At 34.0% G+C, this 21,896-nt stretch overlaps 1 protein-coding gene across 2 annotated transcripts in view; it reads left to right on the top strand.

Annotated features, from left to right (window-relative positions):
- Positions 1-21,896, top strand: part of FUT8 (fucosyltransferase 8) — an 88,287-nt gene that overhangs the window by 26,349 nt on the left and 40,042 nt on the right. For both annotated transcript variants that reach the window (XM_088525704.1, XM_088525705.1), the window contains 3 exons: positions 12,314-12,742; positions 20,305-20,420; positions 20,536-20,701. In XM_088525704.1, coding sequence (XP_088381830.1) covers positions 12,540-12,742; positions 20,305-20,420; positions 20,536-20,701 — 485 coding nt within the window. In that variant the 5' untranslated portion in view covers positions 12,314-12,539. The remainder of the gene's footprint in view (positions 1-12,313; positions 12,743-20,304; positions 20,421-20,535; positions 20,702-21,896) is intronic.

A 21,896-nucleotide genomic window follows, 5' to 3' on the forward strand; every position in this document is an offset into this window, starting at 1 on the left:
CAAAATGAATCTATGTCTATTTTAATAGAGATCACTTTAGACCTTCTCTCTCAGATATTAAAAATCATATTCCAGGATTTCTAGTACGTAGTTTTAAAATCGTCTTGTCTCTGAACCTCCTCTGTGTAACAAGGGAGGCTTGTAGCTCATTTCTGTGACTTTGTTTCCCAGCTTCTGATTACTGTATAGCTTTGCCTACACTTTCAGTTTGCAAAACCTCAGTAGCACTGCACTTCGTCTGACTGCATGCATTTTGCCATAGTAATTATGAACTTGGCAGCTCTTTCATCTGTCTGTTTATCAGCTTGAATTAAAAGCATCCATCTGAACTGTGGATAGGTGGCAGTTAAGTTTCTTGACTGTTACATTTCACTTTGACGTCAGCCAAGAGCAGGCAGATGATCCTACCTCTGCTCTTGCTTCTGGTGTTTGAAGCCATTAAGGAAGAGGCAGGGCTGCTGGTGGAGGAGAAGATTTAGTGGAAAGTTTCAGCAGCAATATGAATTGAAAGATCAAATACTAATTAAATATCCATTTTTTTTTTCTATCCTACTCTGTATCTCACTGCAGGTATCTAGTATCCACTACCTCCTTAAATTATTGATTTCTATACCTGATTCTGCAGCTGCTACATGCTTAGGAGGTCTAGGACCTCCTTTTCTCTTCCTTGTGATCTGAATTTATATAGGTTAAGCTTCTGGTCGATGGACTTTGTCATGTTTCTGTTTGAAAGCAATGCATTATCAGAAATTTTTCTTTTTAAGTATAAGTTGAAAATCTCCTGTTGAGTTCAGTATTTTGTTCCCTTTCACAGATTTCTCTTTGCTTTCACAGATCTATGTTTACTCTTCCTATTTTCTTTTGGATCAGGTGTCTGCGGAAGCTAAAACCAGATTATTAATTTAGGACTGTGGGGGAAATTATTCTTGATAGCTAAGAATTCATCCTTGACTGTGACTATACTAGTATAGGGTTGTATGGAGTCAATTCAGGAAGCAAGTGAGTATAAATGAACCTTATATAATTGTACTGTTAATTGGCTGAGTTTTTTTTTTTTTTTATCTTCCATTTGGTTAGTTCAGATAAGAAAGAGATAATTTTTTGCCTGGCTGTGTTTCCAGTTAATGTATTATTGTAATAGTTAAGAGAAACTATAAATCTGAAGACTGCTGTATCTACTGCTTAGTCAAATGAATCTTTAAATGTCATTCGCATGGAAGAGCATATTATTTCTACAGTTCACTCCGTTATCAGTCTTAAAAGAAAAATCACCAGTTACTTTTCATCTGACTCTGACAGAAAACCTCAAATGTATTTGAAAAGCAAACTGCATTTCTCTCTTCCTTTCAAAGTAAAATTTCTTCTTCTTTTTAAAATTGCATAAATTGTCTGTTGAAACTGTACTAGTTTCTTTCATGAAAAAACAATATTAAGAAATGACTTTTTTTTAAAAACTCCTAACTGCATTATGTTTCAGAAATTGCAATCACTTGTTTCTATATCTCAAACAAAGTGGGGTGGATAGTATTTTCAAACAATATTTGTTTTGATTGTTGATGTAAATCTTTTATGGAGATTGAGAAAAGTTTTTAGTTTTGATTAGTTTTTAACTCCTTTTGAACTATTTCAAGCTCAATGTTCTAATATGCTTTCAGCTGAAGAGAACCAAGTACTCTGGTTATGGACTTGCACTGACTTAAAAAAATAACTGCCCTAGTTGTTATTTTAATAAAACTTGGCACTTTTTTAATTAAATGTTTTTGGTCTTCTTTCAAGAGCTAATAATGATAAGGAGAAAGGTTAGGAGAAAGTTTAAGAATCTGGAATCCTTCCTCCCAACCTCAATACAGTCTGTCAAAAAAAGAATAAATGACATTTAAAAAGTGTGTAGCAGCACACTTTTTCCAAATATATCACTAGAATTCACAAAAGACAGATCTAGGAGCATAATTTTGTTATGAAAACTCAATAAAGTTTATAGGTTAAGGAAGTTTTGAAGAAAGATTATGTTGTTTTCTGTGATAACATGTGGGGTTTTTTTTGTTTGTTTGTTTTTTTTTTTTTTGAAATATTGGGAGCTGTATTTTCCTACTGTGAAATTCTTTTAAAGGACTACACAATTTATTTGTATTTCCTTTTTCTTCCAATACCTAGTTTTGTTATTTCCCCCTCTTTCCACTCTAAGACATCTCATGATTATACTAGTATTTTTAATTGGATGATAGAAAGTGAGCTTGATTTTTTTTAAAAAGTCACCTTCTTTATAATATTTCCTTAATATCCTAGAATCGTAGAATCGTAGAATGCTAAAGGTTGGAAGGGACCTCTCGAGGTCCATCTAGTCCAACCCCCCTGCACATGCAGGGTCACGTAGAGCACGTGGCACAGGACTGCGTCCAAGCGGGTTTTGAAGATCTCCAGAGAAGGAGATTCCACAACCTCTCTGGGCAGCCTGTTCCAGGGCTCTGTCACCTTCACTGTTAAAAAAAAAAATTTCCTTAAGTTCCTGTGGAACTTTTGATGCTTCAGTTTGTGGCCATTACCTCTCGTTCTGTCGGTGGCCACCACTGGAAAGAAGCCAGCACCATCCTCCTCAAATATATTCAAATATATTTCTATAAAATGTAATATACATGAAATAATTTACATTTTCTGTATTAATTTGATTTAAAAATAGTGCTGTAAAGATAAATCTTTTCTTTTCTTTTCTTACCTTCTTTACACGAGCAGTTCTGGCTGGTATTTGAACAGTGAGTAATGCTTAGAAATGGGGAAACATAAGTGTCTGACCAAACTGTTAACTATTCATTCAAAGTTTAGAATATAAGCTGAGGATTTAATAGTGCCTGTAAGCATTAATGAGTTCAGCTTCAAACATCATTTTGGAGTTGACAAATATTAACAAGAGAAAATGGTGCTGGATGAGACTGGCTTGTCCAAGTTATTCAGTAACTGGACAGTCTGTATCATTAATACAGTCCACAGGCTTTTGCTTTCATTCTTTAACTGCTAGATTGCATTGGATCTAGTATAAGTATAATGACAAGCGGATAAAATATTCTGATCAGTTAAGGTAACGGATCTGAGTGGAAAATCCATAGTTATTAATAAGTAGAAAGTGTAATATTTTAAGAAAAAAAAGAGTCTTTCTCAATATAAAAATGCAATGCAAGGGAAAATTGAATTGAAAATCTTCCTGTGGAATGCAGAATAGAACACTGTTTTTTGAATCTGAAATCAGAGGCTTTCCCCCCACCCCCCTCTCTTTTTCAACAATTATTTCACTGGCTGCTGGGCTAGTGGAATTGTTTGTCTTAATAAACACAACTGCATCTTAGGCTTTGAGATAATTTCCTACTGTTATGGCAAAGGTAAGTTGTTTTTCAGATGTGTTGTTCAAGATAAGATACCTTAAAAATCTGCAATTGTTCATGTAAGATAATACACAGTGCACATTTTCACCTCAAAAGTCATTCGAATGTTGATTAAATGAAACTACCAGTGAGTTCTCTTATTTCACAGAATCACAGAACAGCTGCAGTTGACAGGGCCCTCCTTGAAACCTAGTCCGACCCCCCTGTTGAGAACACAGGCAGCAAGAGCAGGTTGCTCTGGACTATGCCTGTCAGATTTTGATGCTCTCCAAAGGTGATACTGCACAGCCCTTCTGACCAAAATATTCTGGTGTTTGACTGCCCTCACAGTGTGGAAACAGGGTGAGGGAGAAGGTTTTTTTCTTTTGTTTGAATTTCTTGTTTTCCCAGCTCTAGGATCTTACAAAACATCTGGATGTAGTTATAACAAATGCTTTCTCAAACATGTAGTTCTATTAGCTCCTTCCTGAAAGGACAGAATATCATATTGTGTACTTATGCTCATGATATAATGCCAAATAATTACAATAATATCATAATAAAGTCAAGAACGACAAAAAAAAAGAGTTTTGAAGTTCTTTGGCAGCCATGCAAATAAATTATATTTTTGTTGTTTTTTTTTCTTCTAATGCACCTAGAACAGATCTTACATGCACATTTTCTGATGATAATATGTTAGATAAAAAGTTCATTCAATTTGACAATTTGTATACAATAAGCTAAGGAGAAGTTTTATTTGCAAATTATTTAGTTTATTTGAACATGAAAAGCAAATAGCTAGCAATTGTCTTGTGTTATTTTCCTACATATTAATTTGAGTCAGTCTTCTCCCTCTTTTTCTTTTTACTTTATAAAATACTTTGAATCAGAGATTTATATTCATTGTACCCAGAGGAAAGATTTTTTGTTTGTTAGTTTTATTTTTCAGAATTGTGGGAAAAGTTTGCATTAAAATCTACTGGTTGAATTACTTGAGTTCTTATATACTTTTTATTTGCAGAGGATTATATTTAGTTCTGTCGTTTAAAAAAAAATCCAGGAAGTTCTTAAGATATTTTTAAATTGAATTAGCAGTGATGGATTGATGGATTATATTGGTAGCTGAAGTTACTGATGCTGTATAATGCTGAAGTAAAAAGAGAGGCTTGTGTCTGAGGGAAGTGGCAATCTTGCTCTTGCCATGTGGAGCTAGAAGCTTATAGGGAGCCGACGGAGGTATTCAAAGATGTGAGGCTACAAAGATATAACATAAAGCCGGAAATATATATTATTAGTTTCTTCTGAGTGTGAATGAGGGAAATATGGGCAGGCACTAAAGCCAAAGAGAAAAATACAATAATTTTGATGTAATTTGATCACCACTTAAATAATTTTTTGTCATCAGGAAGATCAAGGAGATAAAGTAATATCTTTATAAAATAAAAAATAACTTTAGAAACACTTTTGGGGTGCAAGAGCAAGGGCCTTGTTCAGTAGTGAGACCAGGACTGCTGTGCGGGGTAGTGGCTGTAGTGATGGTTAGAGGTCACTGGTTGGTGAAGAGGTGAAAGGAGGAAGTGCATATATTCTTCAGTTACTTTACTGTAAAACAGAATTCTTATTGAATATAGGCTTGCCAGGAAAGATAAGAAATTGCGGTTTTCCCATTTTCAGTTTATTTTGCTTGCTAAAGCCTTTGTTTATAACTTCTAAAGAATAGTAGTAATCTCAGCTTGGGCGTGCTTTTGTTATGTCTTTTTGATCATCAATCATTTTAGGAAATCTTTCACTGACACTTGGCTCAAATACTGAGAATATGGAGCTGTTAATCAACTCTGTTTATAATCCACATATGTTCATCTTTTGTTTTGTTTTGGTTTATTCTGCTTACATCAGTAATCCATATCTATGACTATAGGATAAAATTGTTTATACAGAGCTAACACTACCTCTGTTTGAAGCTGCTTACTGTAGCAATGAAGTGTAAGTTATTGACTTTCTAGCAGAACTGAAATCTAGCACAAGATGATGCTCCCAGGACATTTTGAATGTCTATTTCTATCTCACATGGTTTCCTTTTGCCTTTCCTTCTGAAGTTGATTTGCTTTGTTCATTTGTTTTTTCTTCCTTTCTTTTCTTTTTAAAGCTCCGGGAAAGTTAATTACATCTATGAAGTATTATGCAGTTAAATTGAAATTGATTGGTGTGTTTTTCATCTGGACCTTTTGGAATGCACACTAGAAACTCAGAAATAATACCGGGGTCCTCTAATGTTCATCTCTGTCCTCTTCATTGTATTTATTGCTTGCATTATAATGTCAGAAATTTTGCTGGTGTTTCCATATAAATCTTCAAGTTTCTTTAAAGCTGATGGTCTCGTGTTTAGTCTTTATCAGGCTGTTGCTTTAACACCTCTATTTTTGATAGCGTACATTCTTGATAAACTATGTTAGGTCTGAAAACTTGTCATGCTTCCATACTTCAGTGGCAGAATCTTTCTAATCAAATTTCAGTAAGGCTAAATCACATTGCACCTTTCTCCTAACTTTGTTCTGGTTTCCCGTGATTTTGTTTTCTGATTGAGTAGAATGAGTGGGCCTGTACCTTTCATATAGTTAAAGAAGTCTTCTCAATACCAGCTCCTCTTGCCAAGTTATTTCCTGTGATGGTGATCTGAAATTGGAGTATTGAAGGCTTCAGCACTGTATAAATCTGCGCTCACAATAAAATTCGAAAAGATAGTTGATTCTGTAAATAATTTTTACAATTGCAAGAGTTTTGATATGAGCTGTTAAACTAGAACTTTTTTTTAGCATTTTGGTTAAGTTAGTGTTGTCTTTATTGTCCTTTAGTCACTTTTAGTAGTGCATTCTCCCCTTTGATGATTTTTTTTTTTTTTACCAGACCTTCCCTGTTCATCTGGCAATAAAACATTTTATATACATACAGTCATTTATGGTATACATGTGTGATTTCCTGATTGATGCATTGAAGCAGATCCTTATTTTTATGCATATATTCTGCTTTCTCTTTAATGAAATCTAAATAAATTTGAGTCACTGACCACTCTTTCTGTACTACATACTAACAGTTAATAAATCCTAATTTGACTTCCTTTCACACAATATTAACAACCATTCAGCTGATGAATTAAAGCTTCTGTATTCCTGATATTTTGTAACAGCAAGTACTTCTAAAGACTTTCTGCTTCATTAAATAATACTGTATACTTTATATTGACTTTTTCTAATAAAGCTAGAGGATTATATTAAACCTGGAAAAAACAGCCTACTCTAGGTGATATTTTGCTTTCAATTTAACATTTGCTTTAAATATTGTGTTCTTGTTCTATGACATTTTATCCTAATACTGGTTTGATCTCTTTTCTCTCTCATGCCAAAGTCTAATGTTAATTATCACCTATGTCTGTCTGTGTCTTTCTCATTGTTTTGAGAGGATTTCATAATTGTTTGTAGTCTCTTCATCTTTGTGCTCCAGTGGAACCGGAAGACTCTCTGGATTCATATGTAGAAGATTTTTCACCCTTTCATAGAAGTCCTAACTAATTTATTTCACCATACTCAAAGATTTTATGAAATGACTTAATTCTAGACTCTTTTTGGTGTCTTTACCCTACATTCAAATATTCCTGAAGGATAGTGATTTCATTTGGATGTCTCCAGCCCCAACCTGATTTTGGCATTAAAATCTCTTGCCCCTTTATGCTGCTGCTTCTGCTCAGCTTAGTCTTTTAGACTCTGACTACCACCTATATCAGTGCTGCACCTAGAACCTCTATAGATATTAGTTGGGTTTAGTTTGAAACCTTCCTAAATGAGTGTAATGATGAAACAGAAAAAAAACCCCAGAAGATTAGCTTGGAAGATTATTGATCTGGCAAGATGCTGTAAACATCAGCATGGGATCTGCCAAAAGGAGTGGTGTGTTTTGGTGATTTTTTTTTTTTTTTTTTGGGGGGGGGTGCGTGCGGTGGGGTGGGAGATAAACTTTTGTAGACATACAGGAGAGAAAGAAACACCACAAGGATTTTGGAAAATGAGATCTGCCAGAAAAGCATGAATCCTTGTTTGCAAACTTCATTCTTTTCTCTGTAGAAAAGAGAGAAGGTAGAGTATTATAAAGTATTTTAGAAGCTGTTCCTTTAAAAATAGTAGCCAAATATTCTCCAAGTACTCTAGAAAGGAGATGAGAATTGATCTGAAGTTGCAATAAAGAATATATGTTCACTAGTTATCAATATAGCATATTTGGGTCTGCTTATGCATTGGAAAATCCAAGGAAGTCTGTGTGAGTTGATCCAGTCACATGTAAGACCAGAAATATGGAGCCAGGTCGGAAGTCTACCAGGATCTCAGAACTTAGTCAAATGGCTAAGGCTATTCAACCATTGACCATTAGCATTGAAACCCCTTGGTTTCTCTATGGTTTTGACTGACTCAGCAGTCATCCTGGAGCGCGATTAGAATTTGTGTATTTATGCTGAAGATTATTCATTTGTGACATGCTTTTTCATAGCAGCTTGTGATGCTTCAGACAATATTGCAAAAGCTTGGGCCATATTATAAATTTTTAAATTATGTTTAAATTATGTTTTCTGTTTAAATTATGACATATTCTAGCTAAAAGTTTGTGAACAATCAACACATTAAATTGTATAGCGAGTCTGTGTATGCGCGTGTATGTATATGCAGATATATATATCATGGTATAATTAAATAAAGGTTCTTCATTATTATGAATGGTTTTGTCCACTAATCAGTATTTAGATATTTTTCTGCTGCTGCTTAAGAGAAAATGTTTATTGGTGTTGTATTTAAATGGAGAGGCAAGATTTTTCATGTTGTTTAAGTTGAGAGGCTTCTTGTTTTGATACTCGGTTTCAGGCAAGATATTAATAACCATATATGCTGTGATTCATCTCAGGTTAGAGTTAGTGGGTTTCGTTGTGGATGATCTTCTTGACCTAATGTCAGTTTCTTCTCTTTTAATCAGGCAGTGAGTCATATGATGACCTTTCTTTTTTCCCACACAGCTTTGCTTCTTTAGAAGGTAGGGAAGGGACCTTGTTGAATGCAGTTTGGAAACTCAAATTGACCAGAACAGCTGTCTCTTAGGTCTCTTTTGCTTATGTGTTTGGGTACTGCTTCAAAATAACTTTTAATAAATTTGTGAGGCACAATTTCTCTTTACAAAGTCATGTTATTTATTTATTTTTTACTGTGATAATATTTATCCATATGTTCACAGTTCTACCTATTTTTATTCTGTCATTTGGCTTGACATGAGTGTCATTTCTCTGGCCTGCATTTATGTGGATCTTTGCTCTAGCCCTTAGGAAGAACTAGTTTTACTCTTTTCCTTTGCTTCAAGCTGATTGTGAGAGGTGGCATGCTACAGTTAATAGTCAAAATTATTTTGTACTTGAACTTCTTTAAAACTGGGAGAATACTATCTTTCTGCTGATTTGTTATATAATTTTAAGAATTTGTTTTATAGCCTGATCTACTAGTTCTGCTATTTGAGACAGACCAGCACCTCTTCTATAAAGAAGATATCCTGTGTGCAGGTCTGTTAAAACTCTTCTAGTATGAGCAAAGCTTAACAAAAGAAAAACATTATTTTTCCTTGCAAAAGGCTCTAAGCAGTTCTTTTACATGATGGTCTCTGGTAGGCTATCTCCTATCTGATAAAGGGTTTGGTATTAATTTGTCTTTAATGCCATTAATGTACCATAATTTGCAGTCTTATTTGTGTCAATATTTGACTATATATTTAATTTGTTCAGAGATATTTTCCTAATTATAGTAGTCTCCTTTACCTACCTTTTTAGTTAAGAACTTCTACCACGGTATGTTTAGAGGTGGCATGGAGGCTACTTCTGTTTTTATATTGTTTCCTTCGTGAAATTAATGACAACTGTAGTGAATTTTGCTCCTTTCTTCCTCCTAGAAGATTATATCTGAGGATATTATGTAGACTACTATAAAGTAGTCTGTCAGCAGAAACTTTCTGATCAGAACTACAAACTGCCTATGACTAAGGCAGAAGTTACTTTCCTCTTACAAATTTCTTTAGTACCTATTGTCTTAAGCAGTAATTTTATGATGTCTGTAGCATTTATTTAATCTCGGTATAATTCCCAGCATGATATTTACTTAATTGAGAGAGAGAAAAAAATGCAGGTTTCAAATATTTCTTTTCTTAGTCCTGCCTTCACTGTCTCTTTGATTTTGCTCAGCATGTTGCATCAGCTGTCTACAATTGACTGGGTGACTGGTAGCATAATTATAATATTACACTTTTCTTACTAAGATCTCAAACTTCTGTTCCTAAAGGTTCTGCAGTGATTGTATATATGGGTAACTGATTTGACTCCACACTTATTTCACTTAGAGAAAAATAAACCTTCATATGCTGGGCATGGCCTGTTCTATTTCATATAGTTTGTAACTTGGAATTACAGTGTCCTGGTGGATCATCTTCCTGCCAAGTTTATATGTGCAGTTTGTCAGTAGCCTCTTAAACCAGGTGCTCTAGCTCCCAGAACTTATTGTTAGCTACTTGATTTTGTATAAAAGACCATATACTAATGCTCTGCTTCTGTGGAATGTTTCATTGAGAGCTTATATGTGTTTGCTATTTCTTTTTAGCATTTTATTGTCAAAGAAATCTCCTTAGAGAAATTAAGGAGAAAAACCTAAACTAGCCAGCATCGTGTTTTCTTTCTGAGATAAGGCTCTGTTATGGACCAGATGACTTTAGTGCCTTCATTTCTCAATGAGGAAAGCTCTAGTGATTTTTTCAAAATTTTCACTAGGGAAGTCCAAGGAATTATTCAGGAATTTTTTTTAGCATTTCAGTGCCAGACCATTTGGCAACCTTGATGAACGAGACAGATCCCGTTTTACCGAATTACCCCGTTTTAGGAATGTCTTGACATCTACAGTGAACAGACCATAAAATTAACTGCAGTCCTCAGAAGAAATATGAAGTAAATATGAAATAAAAAGCAATTTTTGCTCATACTGTGATCTAAGAGATTGCAGAAGAATTTCTGGAGGCAGTTCCACACTTTTGCCAAGTTACAACAAAAGCTGTATGAAGCTTTCTTAGAGAAATGTAGAAGATCATTTATTCCTTGCAGAGGATTCTGATCTGCTACTAACTGAGCTTGTCGCAGTTACATTAGATGGAGAACTTGAGGGACCTTTTACAAAGGTTTTCCATGTAAGCAGTAATACTCCAGTTTACTGATCCTTTACCTTGCTAGGTTCAGTCTTGCTTGTTTAAATGCAATTTTTGTGCATCTTTCAAAAATATGCAAGCAGAAGCCTACCCTAAAATAATAGGGAAAAGCAAATCAGCATTTTTAATACTCTGTTTGAATTCTTGTGTCTGGAAGCCTCTGCTCTTAGACCTATTTCCATAACTAGATGCATATGGATGTTACTGCAAGAAGGGAATATCTTTTTTCAGAGGTTGAAATGGATTTGGAATGGAACAAAAAGCATGAATAGAAGAAAATAGAAATAAAGGTAAAAGAGGAGTCAAATAGAGAATATAATTATGAGAGGGTATGTATGCAGATAGTATTGTGAAGAAAATAGGGCTCATTTACAGATTTTAGGAAGTATAGATTGTTTTGGGAATTGAGTATATCTTTTCAGTATGCCCCTTATGAAAGGTAGAAATGCTGGACTACAGAGGGAGGAAAAGTGACAGCACTTTTGAACATTATGGACAGATTTATCAGTTAAATCTTGTGATCTGTCCTAGATAGACTGAGGAAATTCTTATCATCATTAAATGATGTTTTGACAAATAGAAAAAGGATAAGGTGACTTTATTTGCATTTTTTTCATGGATGCAGTGGTTTTAGATGACAGAAGCTCTTACATTTTAACCTTTTCCCTGAATTTTTTTATTTTAATGATTTGTCAAAATGGGATTGATAGTTTTAAAGTGAAGAAAAATGTTTCTAAAGAATTAGATTTCAGAACTTGTCTGCTTTTGGAATGTGTGAATATAACACCACCACAAAACCTCTATAAGTGTGTGAAAACTTATATGTCTATTTTCCTCTATTCAAAATCTCAATTCCTTCTCATCTCTTTCCATTTCTCCCTTTCTTAGCAAATCTACCTTCTTTCTTGAAATTATATATTTTACTTGAAATTCTCCTGTTTTCTACATGTCTTAAATGTTCAGTGTTTCTTTTACTGTTTTAACAAGTGCACTGGAAAGATAAAGGGTGAGGTTGTGTTGCCTTGGAATTTTAATCAAGAAATACAGTTTTTGGTTTAATTTTGGACAGCCATATCAGAATTCAGTAGAAATTGAAGAGAAACATATACAATGTATTGTCACTTAGAAAATATCACTATAGTCTTGGCAGTGTTTTCAAGTTTACTTACTGATATCGTAGCTGGTACTAGGCCAATCTACTTGTCAATAATGAAGAATGTTGATAGAATGTTTTGTTAAGCTATTTTGTTTTGGGGTCAGAGTCACAATATAAGGTACTAGATGAAATTTTGTAAAACTTAAGAAAAGGAAATTGATTTTGTAATTCAATGAAAAATCTTTATGTTAATGATAAGGGAGAATATTAATTTTCCTAGAGAATGTGTTTTCTGATTTATTGAACTATTGTAATGTGTGTGCTGACACATAAACAAGAAAAATTTTTCTTAAGAAAGAAAATAGTGATTCTTCTGGCCATTTAAAATCTGGAATTAATTTTGTGTTCTTTAGGGATTTTTTTCTTAATAAACTCAGTATATTTATTATGGAAACTTAAAAACTTTTTATGCTTGGTGGAATGCAGGAGCTGTCTATCAGCATTCCTGGGTGTTAGTAACAATACACTTAGTATAGCTACGCTTCAATATGTTCTGTAATTTATCAGAATTATAATTTCATATTTCTTCTTTCCACAGAACATACACCAAGACTGATACAATATTAATGCTTTTTATGTACAGCCACATAAAGATCTTCTCTAAGGAGCTGTTGAGGAACAAACACTGGGAATAATTCTTCTCCAGTACAATGTGGTGAAGCAGAGCAATTGAAATTGTCCACTTGGTACAGGCTAAGGACTTAAAATGTTTGTTATTTTGTGAGAAGAGGAGGTCTTCGAGTGAACTGAATGAACATCTGAAAATGCGGCCATGGACTGGTTCTTGGCGTTGGATTATGCTCATCCTCTTTGCTTGGGGAACTTTACTGTTTTATATTGGTGGACACCTGGTACGAGACAGTGAGCACCCAGATCACTCTAGTCGTGAATTATCCAAGATACTTGCTAAACTTGAACGTTTAAAGCAACAAAATGAAGACTTAAGACGGATGGCAGAATCTCTCAGGTAGGATTAAAAAATAATAAAACTATTCAGAAAATAGTGTCATGAAGTATCAAAAAAAGATTTAAAAAAAATAATTTTATTGTATTTGATGAGCGTAATGAAGTGTTCTGTTCAATGCTATAATTAAAGTATGTTGCAAAACCTTAAAATAAAACAAAACTAAGTAATCTTCTACATTTAGTTTTGGCCTAGCCTAAGTTTACTATTCAATGGGATGCAAGTATTCCTCTCATAACAACAGAATTGTGCAGGTTGATTCCTCACTATTATGGATTTAACAGTTATAACAACTTCAAACAAGTGCCATAGTTACGATTTTAAACCACTGAGATGAGCTAGTGACTTTTTATACTTTTGCATGCTGTTACTGTGTAGTTCATTTTAAAAAGTGGTGAGAACATGTAGAACTTGTTGAATATAAATGTGACCTTGCTGAAGATGAGCTGCAGTAGACTGCCATGTTATGCAAATGTTGTAACTATTTTTTTTTCATTGCCTTGCTGCTAAGCTTGTAGTGATACTTGTAAAATAATGAAGCTTCTCTCTTAATAATTATTTGTTCCCTTATCAATTAGTACACTTGTAACTTAAAGCGTTTTCTTTTATCTTCTCCAATAGGCAGCTGCTCTTAATAGTAAGAGGATATGTAACCATCAGGAGATTATTTCTCTATATCTGAAAGCCTTTCATCTTCAAAATGAGAAGGTTCCCAGCATCTAATAATGTTTGTCTGCCTTGTTAGATATTGCTAAGTTAGTTCAAGTAGGTTAATTTACCACTGGATCAGGAAGATTTATGAGAAGAGCAGAATTTTTGGTTTTGGAATCTAGTAATTTTTTGAGAGAGAAATTTAGATCCATTATAAAATACTATTTTTCTAGAATCTGCACTCCTGTGAGGAGTGTTATTTGTATAATAGTGCGCCATGATATTTATAATGTGTGGAAAAACGTAATCAATCTACATTCCAGAAGACTAATATGAGCTAACATAGGTGCTCTGGAATATGGTTCGGCAGGATTGCTTTGGTTCTTCTTGGTGCCGGTAGCGAGGTCTTCACATTGTGCTTTCCAGCACTCAACAGAGCATTCTGCTGCAATACCAGTGCAAGCTCTAGATTTTGCTAACTAGTAAGTTCTCCAGTAGCAAATACTCCATCTTGCTTAGCTCCAGCCAAATTGCCCTTAATTTAGACTTGCGGTATCTCTGTGACTTTTCCCAGCACTCTCAAGGGAGAGCTTCTTAGGTGGGTTGTGAAGCCAAATTGGATCTAAGTACGTGGATAGCATTACACTCAACCTAAAACCTGGACACTGCATCCTGGAAACAACTTTTGAGGAGGTGGCTTCATATGCCGTTGTAGGAAACTGGAGTAACAAAGCTGATGAACAAAACCTTATGGAGTAGGAAGGTAGGATGTCTTTGCAAAATCACTTATGTGAGCTGAAGTCATACTCACAACCCCGAGAACACGTGTGCAGAAGTGATCTGCTTGGGAGCACCTGTGTGCAGCGTGAAGGACAAGGGGCACTGGACGTTGTGCCCTCATTGTGTCTTTAGGGTGGTTCTTTTTTGTCAATTATAAACTGATTTACTCTGCTTTGGATTTTTTTACCTCCTTTTTTTTTTTTTTTTTTTTTTTTTGCCTTTTTATAAAGTCATAGGAAAAACTACTGAACTGAACAATTATTATTATCTTTATTTGGTATCTTGTTACCTTTTCTTTAAGTCAGTTTATTTCCTGTTTTCATTTGGATGAAATCACACATATTGACTATGTAGCAAATAAGAGGATAACTTTTTAAATCTGTTCTGCTGTTTAATGTGGTGCCTTCTCTTTCACCTATCGCACACATATTACATACACTTAATAAATACTAATTTTAATGTTTCTGTTACAAATCTCTCCACTGGCAGCTAGGAAAGCCTACTCGATCTGATAAGTTAGAAACTGGTTTCCTTGCCTATTGAAATGTTGCACCTGGCTCCTGCACTGTTGGTTCATTCCAGTAACAAAATGAGGCAATAGTCAACAGTCTGTGGAATCAGTATCTGTGTCCTAGAAGAGACGTTTATTATGAACATTTATTCAAACAAACAAACACAAAACAAAAAACAGATTCTTAGCTTCAGATATGAAATTAGAAGTTGGCAAAGATTCCTGTTGCCCAAGGTAACATCCAAAAGTAAAGACATAATTTAGTTTAGCTTTGCTGATCAAAGACAGAAAATCTGGATCTATTATTTAAGTATGACTTCATTACCAGGAGATGTGTTTCTGCAATGAAAACTCTAATTTTTGATTCTAACTGAAATCTGAAAGGTTAAGAAGCTAGGCTTTTAGTCAGTGTAGCTTGTAATCATAAAACTTGGATATTGCTACAATTGGATAAAAACTCTGTCTTGTTCCTGTGGCCTATCTCCATTTAGGTTTTACATGTAGGGAACTAGGTTTTTTAATTGCGCACTTTTTGAGATGAAGATACAGAGTATATTACACCATACAATGAGGATTAGCTAAGGCATAAATTTAAACTTATTTCAGTAGTAGCTCCAGGTTAGGGTCATATTTATGGGAGTTTAAACACAACATGAATGTCTTCATGGAAGACTGCAACAATAAACAGACTGATTAAAATTCTTTTGACCTAATTAGATACAAATTTTGGGTTATAAAAGCACCAAGTTCACACATTTTTTGGGGAATAAGGAAGCTTAATTACCATTAAGCCTGCTGTGTCATTAAGAATAATTAACTGGGGTAGGGAGGAAGAGAGGAAAAGCAGGTAGAATTACAAGAACTGGGTAGTTCAATAAAGTAGAAGTTATTGAAACAATTTCTTGACTTGAGTCTAGAAAAAAAATAGCTTTAAAATTTTTGATCTGTCGTTACCTGGGGACCTTACTTATTTGGGGACCATTATATTTAATTGCCTAGCATTTTGCATTATAATGGGTCTTTTTGACTTCTCTGACTCCCTCTTTATGTGATTAAAAGTGCTGAATTCTATGGGATGACGAAAATAGGAGCTGGACTGCCCCTAGTTACATCCAATCATCCATGAAAGCCAATATAGAAGTGATCTTTTCATTCTGAAATATGAATGTCCTTTTGCTGCCATTTTTTTTCTCCCTAAAAATAACAAAAGAGCCAAAAAAAAAAAAAAACTTTTTGAAAAGAAGATAATTTACAGGCATACAAAATTAACCTTCTAAAAGTTGGCAAATGTTATGTCTCTGACTGCTCTTATAAATCCTCCCTAAGCACTTTTTTAGGTTATGATACTTAAATCATATTTGATACATAATTTTTCTGCTGGTTACTTGTCTTCTATGGAGGATACATGAGTAGAATTAGGTTTTATGGAAGTAGAAGTCTGTATTTTTCCCCTAGTATTTACATGTTTGATTTTACCAACCAACAATGCTCTTTTTAACTCTTTTATATAAATATATATGTATATATATCTATAATTTATTCCCAATAATGATTAAGACTGGTTCATATTTTTGTAAGGATCCTTTTTGTGAGATTATTCTGAAATGCATTTTTTAAGATGTGTCTTTAATGCAATGCAAGTTGAGACAGTCCTATCTTTTGGAAAACTTGCTAAATTTAACACATTTTTTTGTCCTTTAAAAATTGAGTACACTCTTCTGTGTTGCACTTCGGATGACTTGTAATTGATTCAGGCAGCTCTTCTTTTTTTAATGCATTTAGAAAGCCTAAGGTGGGAAGTTACTGTAGGTTTTCTTCTGCCTATTTGACGCTTTGTAAAAACTTTACTTGTGGGCTATAAAAAGACACAGAATAATGCAGAAGTCAACACTGAAATACCAGGTGTTTTGTATTGCCTCCATTTTAGAAACTATGTATATGATTATTGTTATGTAATGAAATCTGGTAAACTTTCATATCCCCTACATGTTTATAAATAATAGTGATGTGAAGAAATTTGGGCTTATTCTTGAAGCAGCTTGGCTATTATTAGCGCAAAATGGTAATAAAAAGGCATTCTTTAGCATGCTGCCACCCTACTGTTCTATTTCTAGTAGAATTTAATGGTCATTTTCCAGAACACTTATTTCAAATTTCATAGATCTTGTAGCAAAAAAGAAATTTTTACTGCAATTTATGTAGTTACTTGAAAGAGAATTGATGGGGAGCAATAAACAAAGTATTGGATAATGTTGTTTCAGTGTTTGCCTGTACTGTAACATTACCTGAAATATGAATTTGATGGAAGAATTGTGATGTGACTGCTGAAGGCTGTCACTTGTACTTAGATAATATAAGGCATTTGGGAGGAGTACACCTTAAGATTATTGCTTTTATAATTTCTGATTTTCTTGTAATGAAACTGGAGAAATTTGTGTATTCCTCCTTGCGTCTTAGACTTCGATCTTATAATAAATTAATGGTTCATGGTCTTTGTGTACTCCTTTGCGTCCCATTGCGAGACTGTCAAAATTTTCTCCTTATGGGACATTAATGATGTCCCCACCTGACAGATATGATTGGCAGTTTTGGAAACATGAATTTAAGAGCTATCTTCACAGAAAAAAAGAAGGTTAAGTATACTCATATTATGCTTGTGTTACTGGAATTTAACACATCTTCCTTGGCCGTGCTGATTTAAATAGACTAGAGAGGCTGCTCAATCTATTCGCAGGTCACCTTGAATGTTTCCTTTCAGATTTAGTTACTGGGGAGGTATGATCTTAGAAAAATGAAGTGACAACTTATATTCCTTTTGTTTGTCTGTGTATGTTACTAGTAATAATCAAATACTATTTTCATCTCACAGAAGTGTCAAAAGAAAAAAAAAAACAAATTGTAAGGTGGATTTAGTTATTTATAAAACTTGTAGCTCTACAGGAAAAACAAAATGAACAAACAAACAAAAATCCAGAAAGACATAAATGAAAGATGAGAAAATATATGAGCGTGAAAATGTGGAATCTTGTATTTTCCCTTTTGGAGATAAATTGGTCTAATCTTTAAGTATCTTGGAAGGTGTGCAGCTAAATTGTATGCTGGCTTCAGAGATTCACAGTGGACACTGCTGCCAGGCTATTATCCATCTATGTTGCCTGAAAGTGGTGAGAAAATGGTATAACTGATACAGATCATGTACAAAGGTTTCTTTTTTTTTTTTTTTTCCTCTGTCTTGGACAGTATTTAGATTACCAAACAGGGGCAGAGTAGAATATGATTATTTATACAATATAATCTCTCTGATATTTAAATTCAGTCGTTATGAGTTTATTATGGAAAAGGTAATTTGTATCTCCTCTGATGTGGTAGGAAACAGCATGCAAGATCACACACATGTCCTCAGTATGTCCTTATCTCCAATTCAGTAGAAGTACTTGTAGCGGACACTTAACAAACAAATTGTACTGATTGCAGAAAAGAAAGTTTTCCATAATTTTGAGACTGAATAAAAGTGAGGTTGGCAGCAATTCCAAATCAGATGAGGCAGCAGATATAGAGAAAATAACCTGATTACAGTAAACATTTCTAGCACAATACACTGAAGCAAGTTGAATGTTAAGTGGTATGTACCTTTTTTAAAAATAAATCTTAATTATCTCAGATGACTGCAGCTAATGTGCTTTTTTTCTTATAATCCACAACCATCTTTCTGTAAAATTATATAGTTACTACTTTAGCAGACTTCCTTATGTCCAGTGGATGTGTAGGCTGTCCTGGGATTTCTCGTCGTAACAATTTCATATCTTTTTACCTTATTTTCCTTCACAAATTCTACTTTAAGAGAACAGGAATCATGCAAGATAAGCCATTCCATTTTTCCTAGAAACTTTGCAGTAATTTTGTATCTAGATGTCCTGTCACAATCCAAATAGTGAAAATATATTGTATTTCAAACCTGTTGTTTTAGTCTACTGTGGGAGTTTAGGTACATTTTTTTTTTAAGATTGATTTGTATTATCTTGTGCATGCAAAGACAGTAGTGTGTCTAAGTATAGCATCTTAGCATATACTTGTGCATTCAAGTTGGAAAAATACGTGGTCCTTAATTGCCCATGCAAGCATAGTATATTTTGTGAGTGCATATTTTAAATTGGAGGATTTCACCCAACTTCGCCATGTTTGCCCCACTTGGAGCATGAAAAGGATCAGATAAACAGGCTGCTGTTGATAATTTCTTTCTTTTTACCATAGGAGAATAATAAGGACTTCAGAAGTCAAACAAATATTTTGCACTAATTTAACTGTCCCTAAATAACTTTTAATAACGAGCTTTAGCTCTATTAAATTTTGGCAGGTAACATTTTTTCCTCTTGCATAGTTTTTTCTTCTCTCTCTCCCTCCTCCCCACAAAGAAGTACTGTCCTGCAAGTGAAATGTTTTCCTGATGCTCTTATCAGCCATTTAACCTCTTTAAATACCCTGGTGAAAATGGACGTTTTTTCAGTTTCTAAATCTGAAACATGAAACATCTGAAACAAGTCAACTAGAGCCTTCTGAACATCACACTGAGCTTTAGTGTGGCCATAGTCCTTCCAACCAGTATTTTCACTGTTCTGGAAGCATCTTTGGTCTGCCAAAGATTTTCCCATATTGTGCCTTGAAATTCTGTGTGTGGAGAGGAAGGGTAGAAAGAATATGCTTTCCTTTTTATGCCATTATGATCATAATGAATGAGGGAATCACCTTAACCTTCTGTAAAAATTCTGCATTCTTTATAATTGTAGAAACTTTTCATTACATTCTTCTTCCTTTTTTTCTTTTCGGGATCAGTTCTTACGAAAGGCCTTTACAAAAGGTGGCGTGATTTTTAATTCTTACATCAACCAAAAATGTCACTTCAACATTGCTTGTGTTGTTTTAGGTCATCAGCAATTTAGATTCCCAGAGCTGTCATTAAAAAAAAAGTGCAGTGATGAGGCATTTAACAAGCTAGTACCTTATGCTGAGTCCAGAATACATGGTGAAACCATCTGGTGCGTGTGTGTAGTAGAAAGACTTCTGCTGAAAAGTGGAGTTCCAGTGCTGCAGCGTTGGTTCTCTTGGAATGTACAGTCAACATGCAAGACAAGAGTGTATTTCATGTGGGAATAAAACTTGTATGTTGTGCAGGATATTCCTGAATTAGGCTAATTTTGTGGGCTGGTCAGTCTAGGAAATGGTTGTGATTACTCTGTTTCTTACAGGAGAGGGCTTAAACTGCTAGGAACACTATTTTCATGAGTACAGCATTGTATTGGTATTGCCTGTTAATGGTTGTGTGGTATTGACAGTGCGAGGAAGTCTTGAAAACGACACAAGTTCACTACAGGTTGAAACTGTGCATTGCAAGTATGTTTCATACTATTTTTCCCGCTTGTGACTGAGTCTTTTAAATATTTATTTGTGTCAATGTATTTCTTCTGGATTTTAAGTGCCATGAAGGTTTATCAGCAAATCACTGTGACACAAAGCGAGGAAATCTGAACTGTTTATGATAATAAATTGCCAATATTTGCTTTAAAGAAAGAAGCAAATATCATGCATATTTATTAATTATATAATTTCTTTCTTTCCTGTGTTCTAGGATACCAGATGGTCCAATTGATCAGGGACCAGCTGCAGGAAAGGTACATGCTTTAGAAGAGCAACTTTTAAAGGCCAAAGAACAGATAGAAAACTATAAGAAGCGGACAGGAGATGGTTGGTAGATATATATATTTTTTTCATTAATTCTGTTATTCCGTATCACAAATGTATTAGTTTCTTAACAAACAGTTCAACTTCAAATGCTGGTTCTTATATCTTTTCTTAATAGGTGGCCTTGGAAAAGACCATGAAATACTGAGGAGGAGGATTGAAAATGGGGCTAAAGAACTTTGGTTTTTCCTCCAAAGTGAATTAAAGAAGTTGAAAAATCTGGAAGGAAGTGAACTGCAAAGACGCGTTGATGAATTTCTGTCTGATTTGGGTCATCAGGAAAGGTACTTGTATTAGTTGCTCCTGCATTTTTGTTGTAAGTATTATAGGTTGATTTAAGTAGACTACTGATATATTGCTTGAATCTTTTAATATAAATTACTTTTGTATGGACTAAAATACCACGACTAAGGCATAGACGTAATAATTGCTTAATTTGGCTTTATTGGGATCTCGAGTATATATTGAGCTGTGATCTTTACCGTGGAAGGTAGGATCTTCTCACTTGATTTTTCTTCAAGTTATATTGATCATACAGTAATGTACAGTTGGAAGTAAAAAAAAAAATCTGGAAAATATCTTCATGTCAGGATTAATTGCCTTTAATTATATCACTATTTTGTTTTTCAAAGTTATTTGAATTGTATTTTCAATTAATGTTGATCTAGTCTCCTTATTACTGAAGCACCTTTGTTATTAAATTAAAACATTCAATACTGTTTTTTTTCATGCAAAATAAAATGAATGTAGGAAATGTTATAAATTCAGTTAAATTTTTCTGTAGGTCTACTTTATTTGCAGTATAATGTTACCAATAGAATTGCAATGGTTATTACTGTGTAAACAGTCAAAAGAAAGTAGTTGAATTAACTAAATATGCCATAGTAATCAAATATCTTTCCAACAAAGCTAAGAGATCTTCATGGATGAACATGAGTAGTAATATATGACTTTTTGATAATAATGGTGTTGTAAAAGGAAAACTCGTTAAGAATTTTAAACTCATTGGAACTCATTTAAACACTATTTAAAAAAAAAGCTTAAAAATAATGAGTTTTAATTATCAGAATGGGAAAAGAATTTCTTCCATTTACTTTTGTAATTTAATATTCAGATTCTTTAAATGGATTCTTGCAGACTGATGAAGTTTAAAGAGAAAAGGGACCGTTAACTGTGCAGAGTTATTACCTATATAAAATAGGCCATCATGCCTCATGTAATCACCTCTCTCCTGAGTGCAATAATGCATGTTTAATGCAAGTAAAACTTGTGTTTGGCTGTTGTAGAATTTTTTGAAAGACCTCAGGTTGACTTTTGAACAGTCAACCAATAGAGAAGCTTTCCCTTCTCTGGACAGTTTATTTCAACAGTCACTTTTGTTCAGAGATATTTGTTCTTATCTATAAAGTTATTTCTATTTGGGTTTCTTGGACTCAACTTCCAGCCATTTTTTTTTGTTAAGCCATTAAATTATCAGTG

The sequence above is a fragment of the Tinamus guttatus genome, unplaced genomic scaffold (assembly GCF_059628265.1).
Source record: "Tinamus guttatus ecotype Peru unplaced genomic scaffold, ASM5962826v1 Tinamus_guttatus_pri_ptg000240l, whole genome shotgun sequence".
Lineage (NCBI taxonomy): Eukaryota > Metazoa > Chordata > Aves > Tinamiformes > Tinamidae > Tinamus > Tinamus guttatus.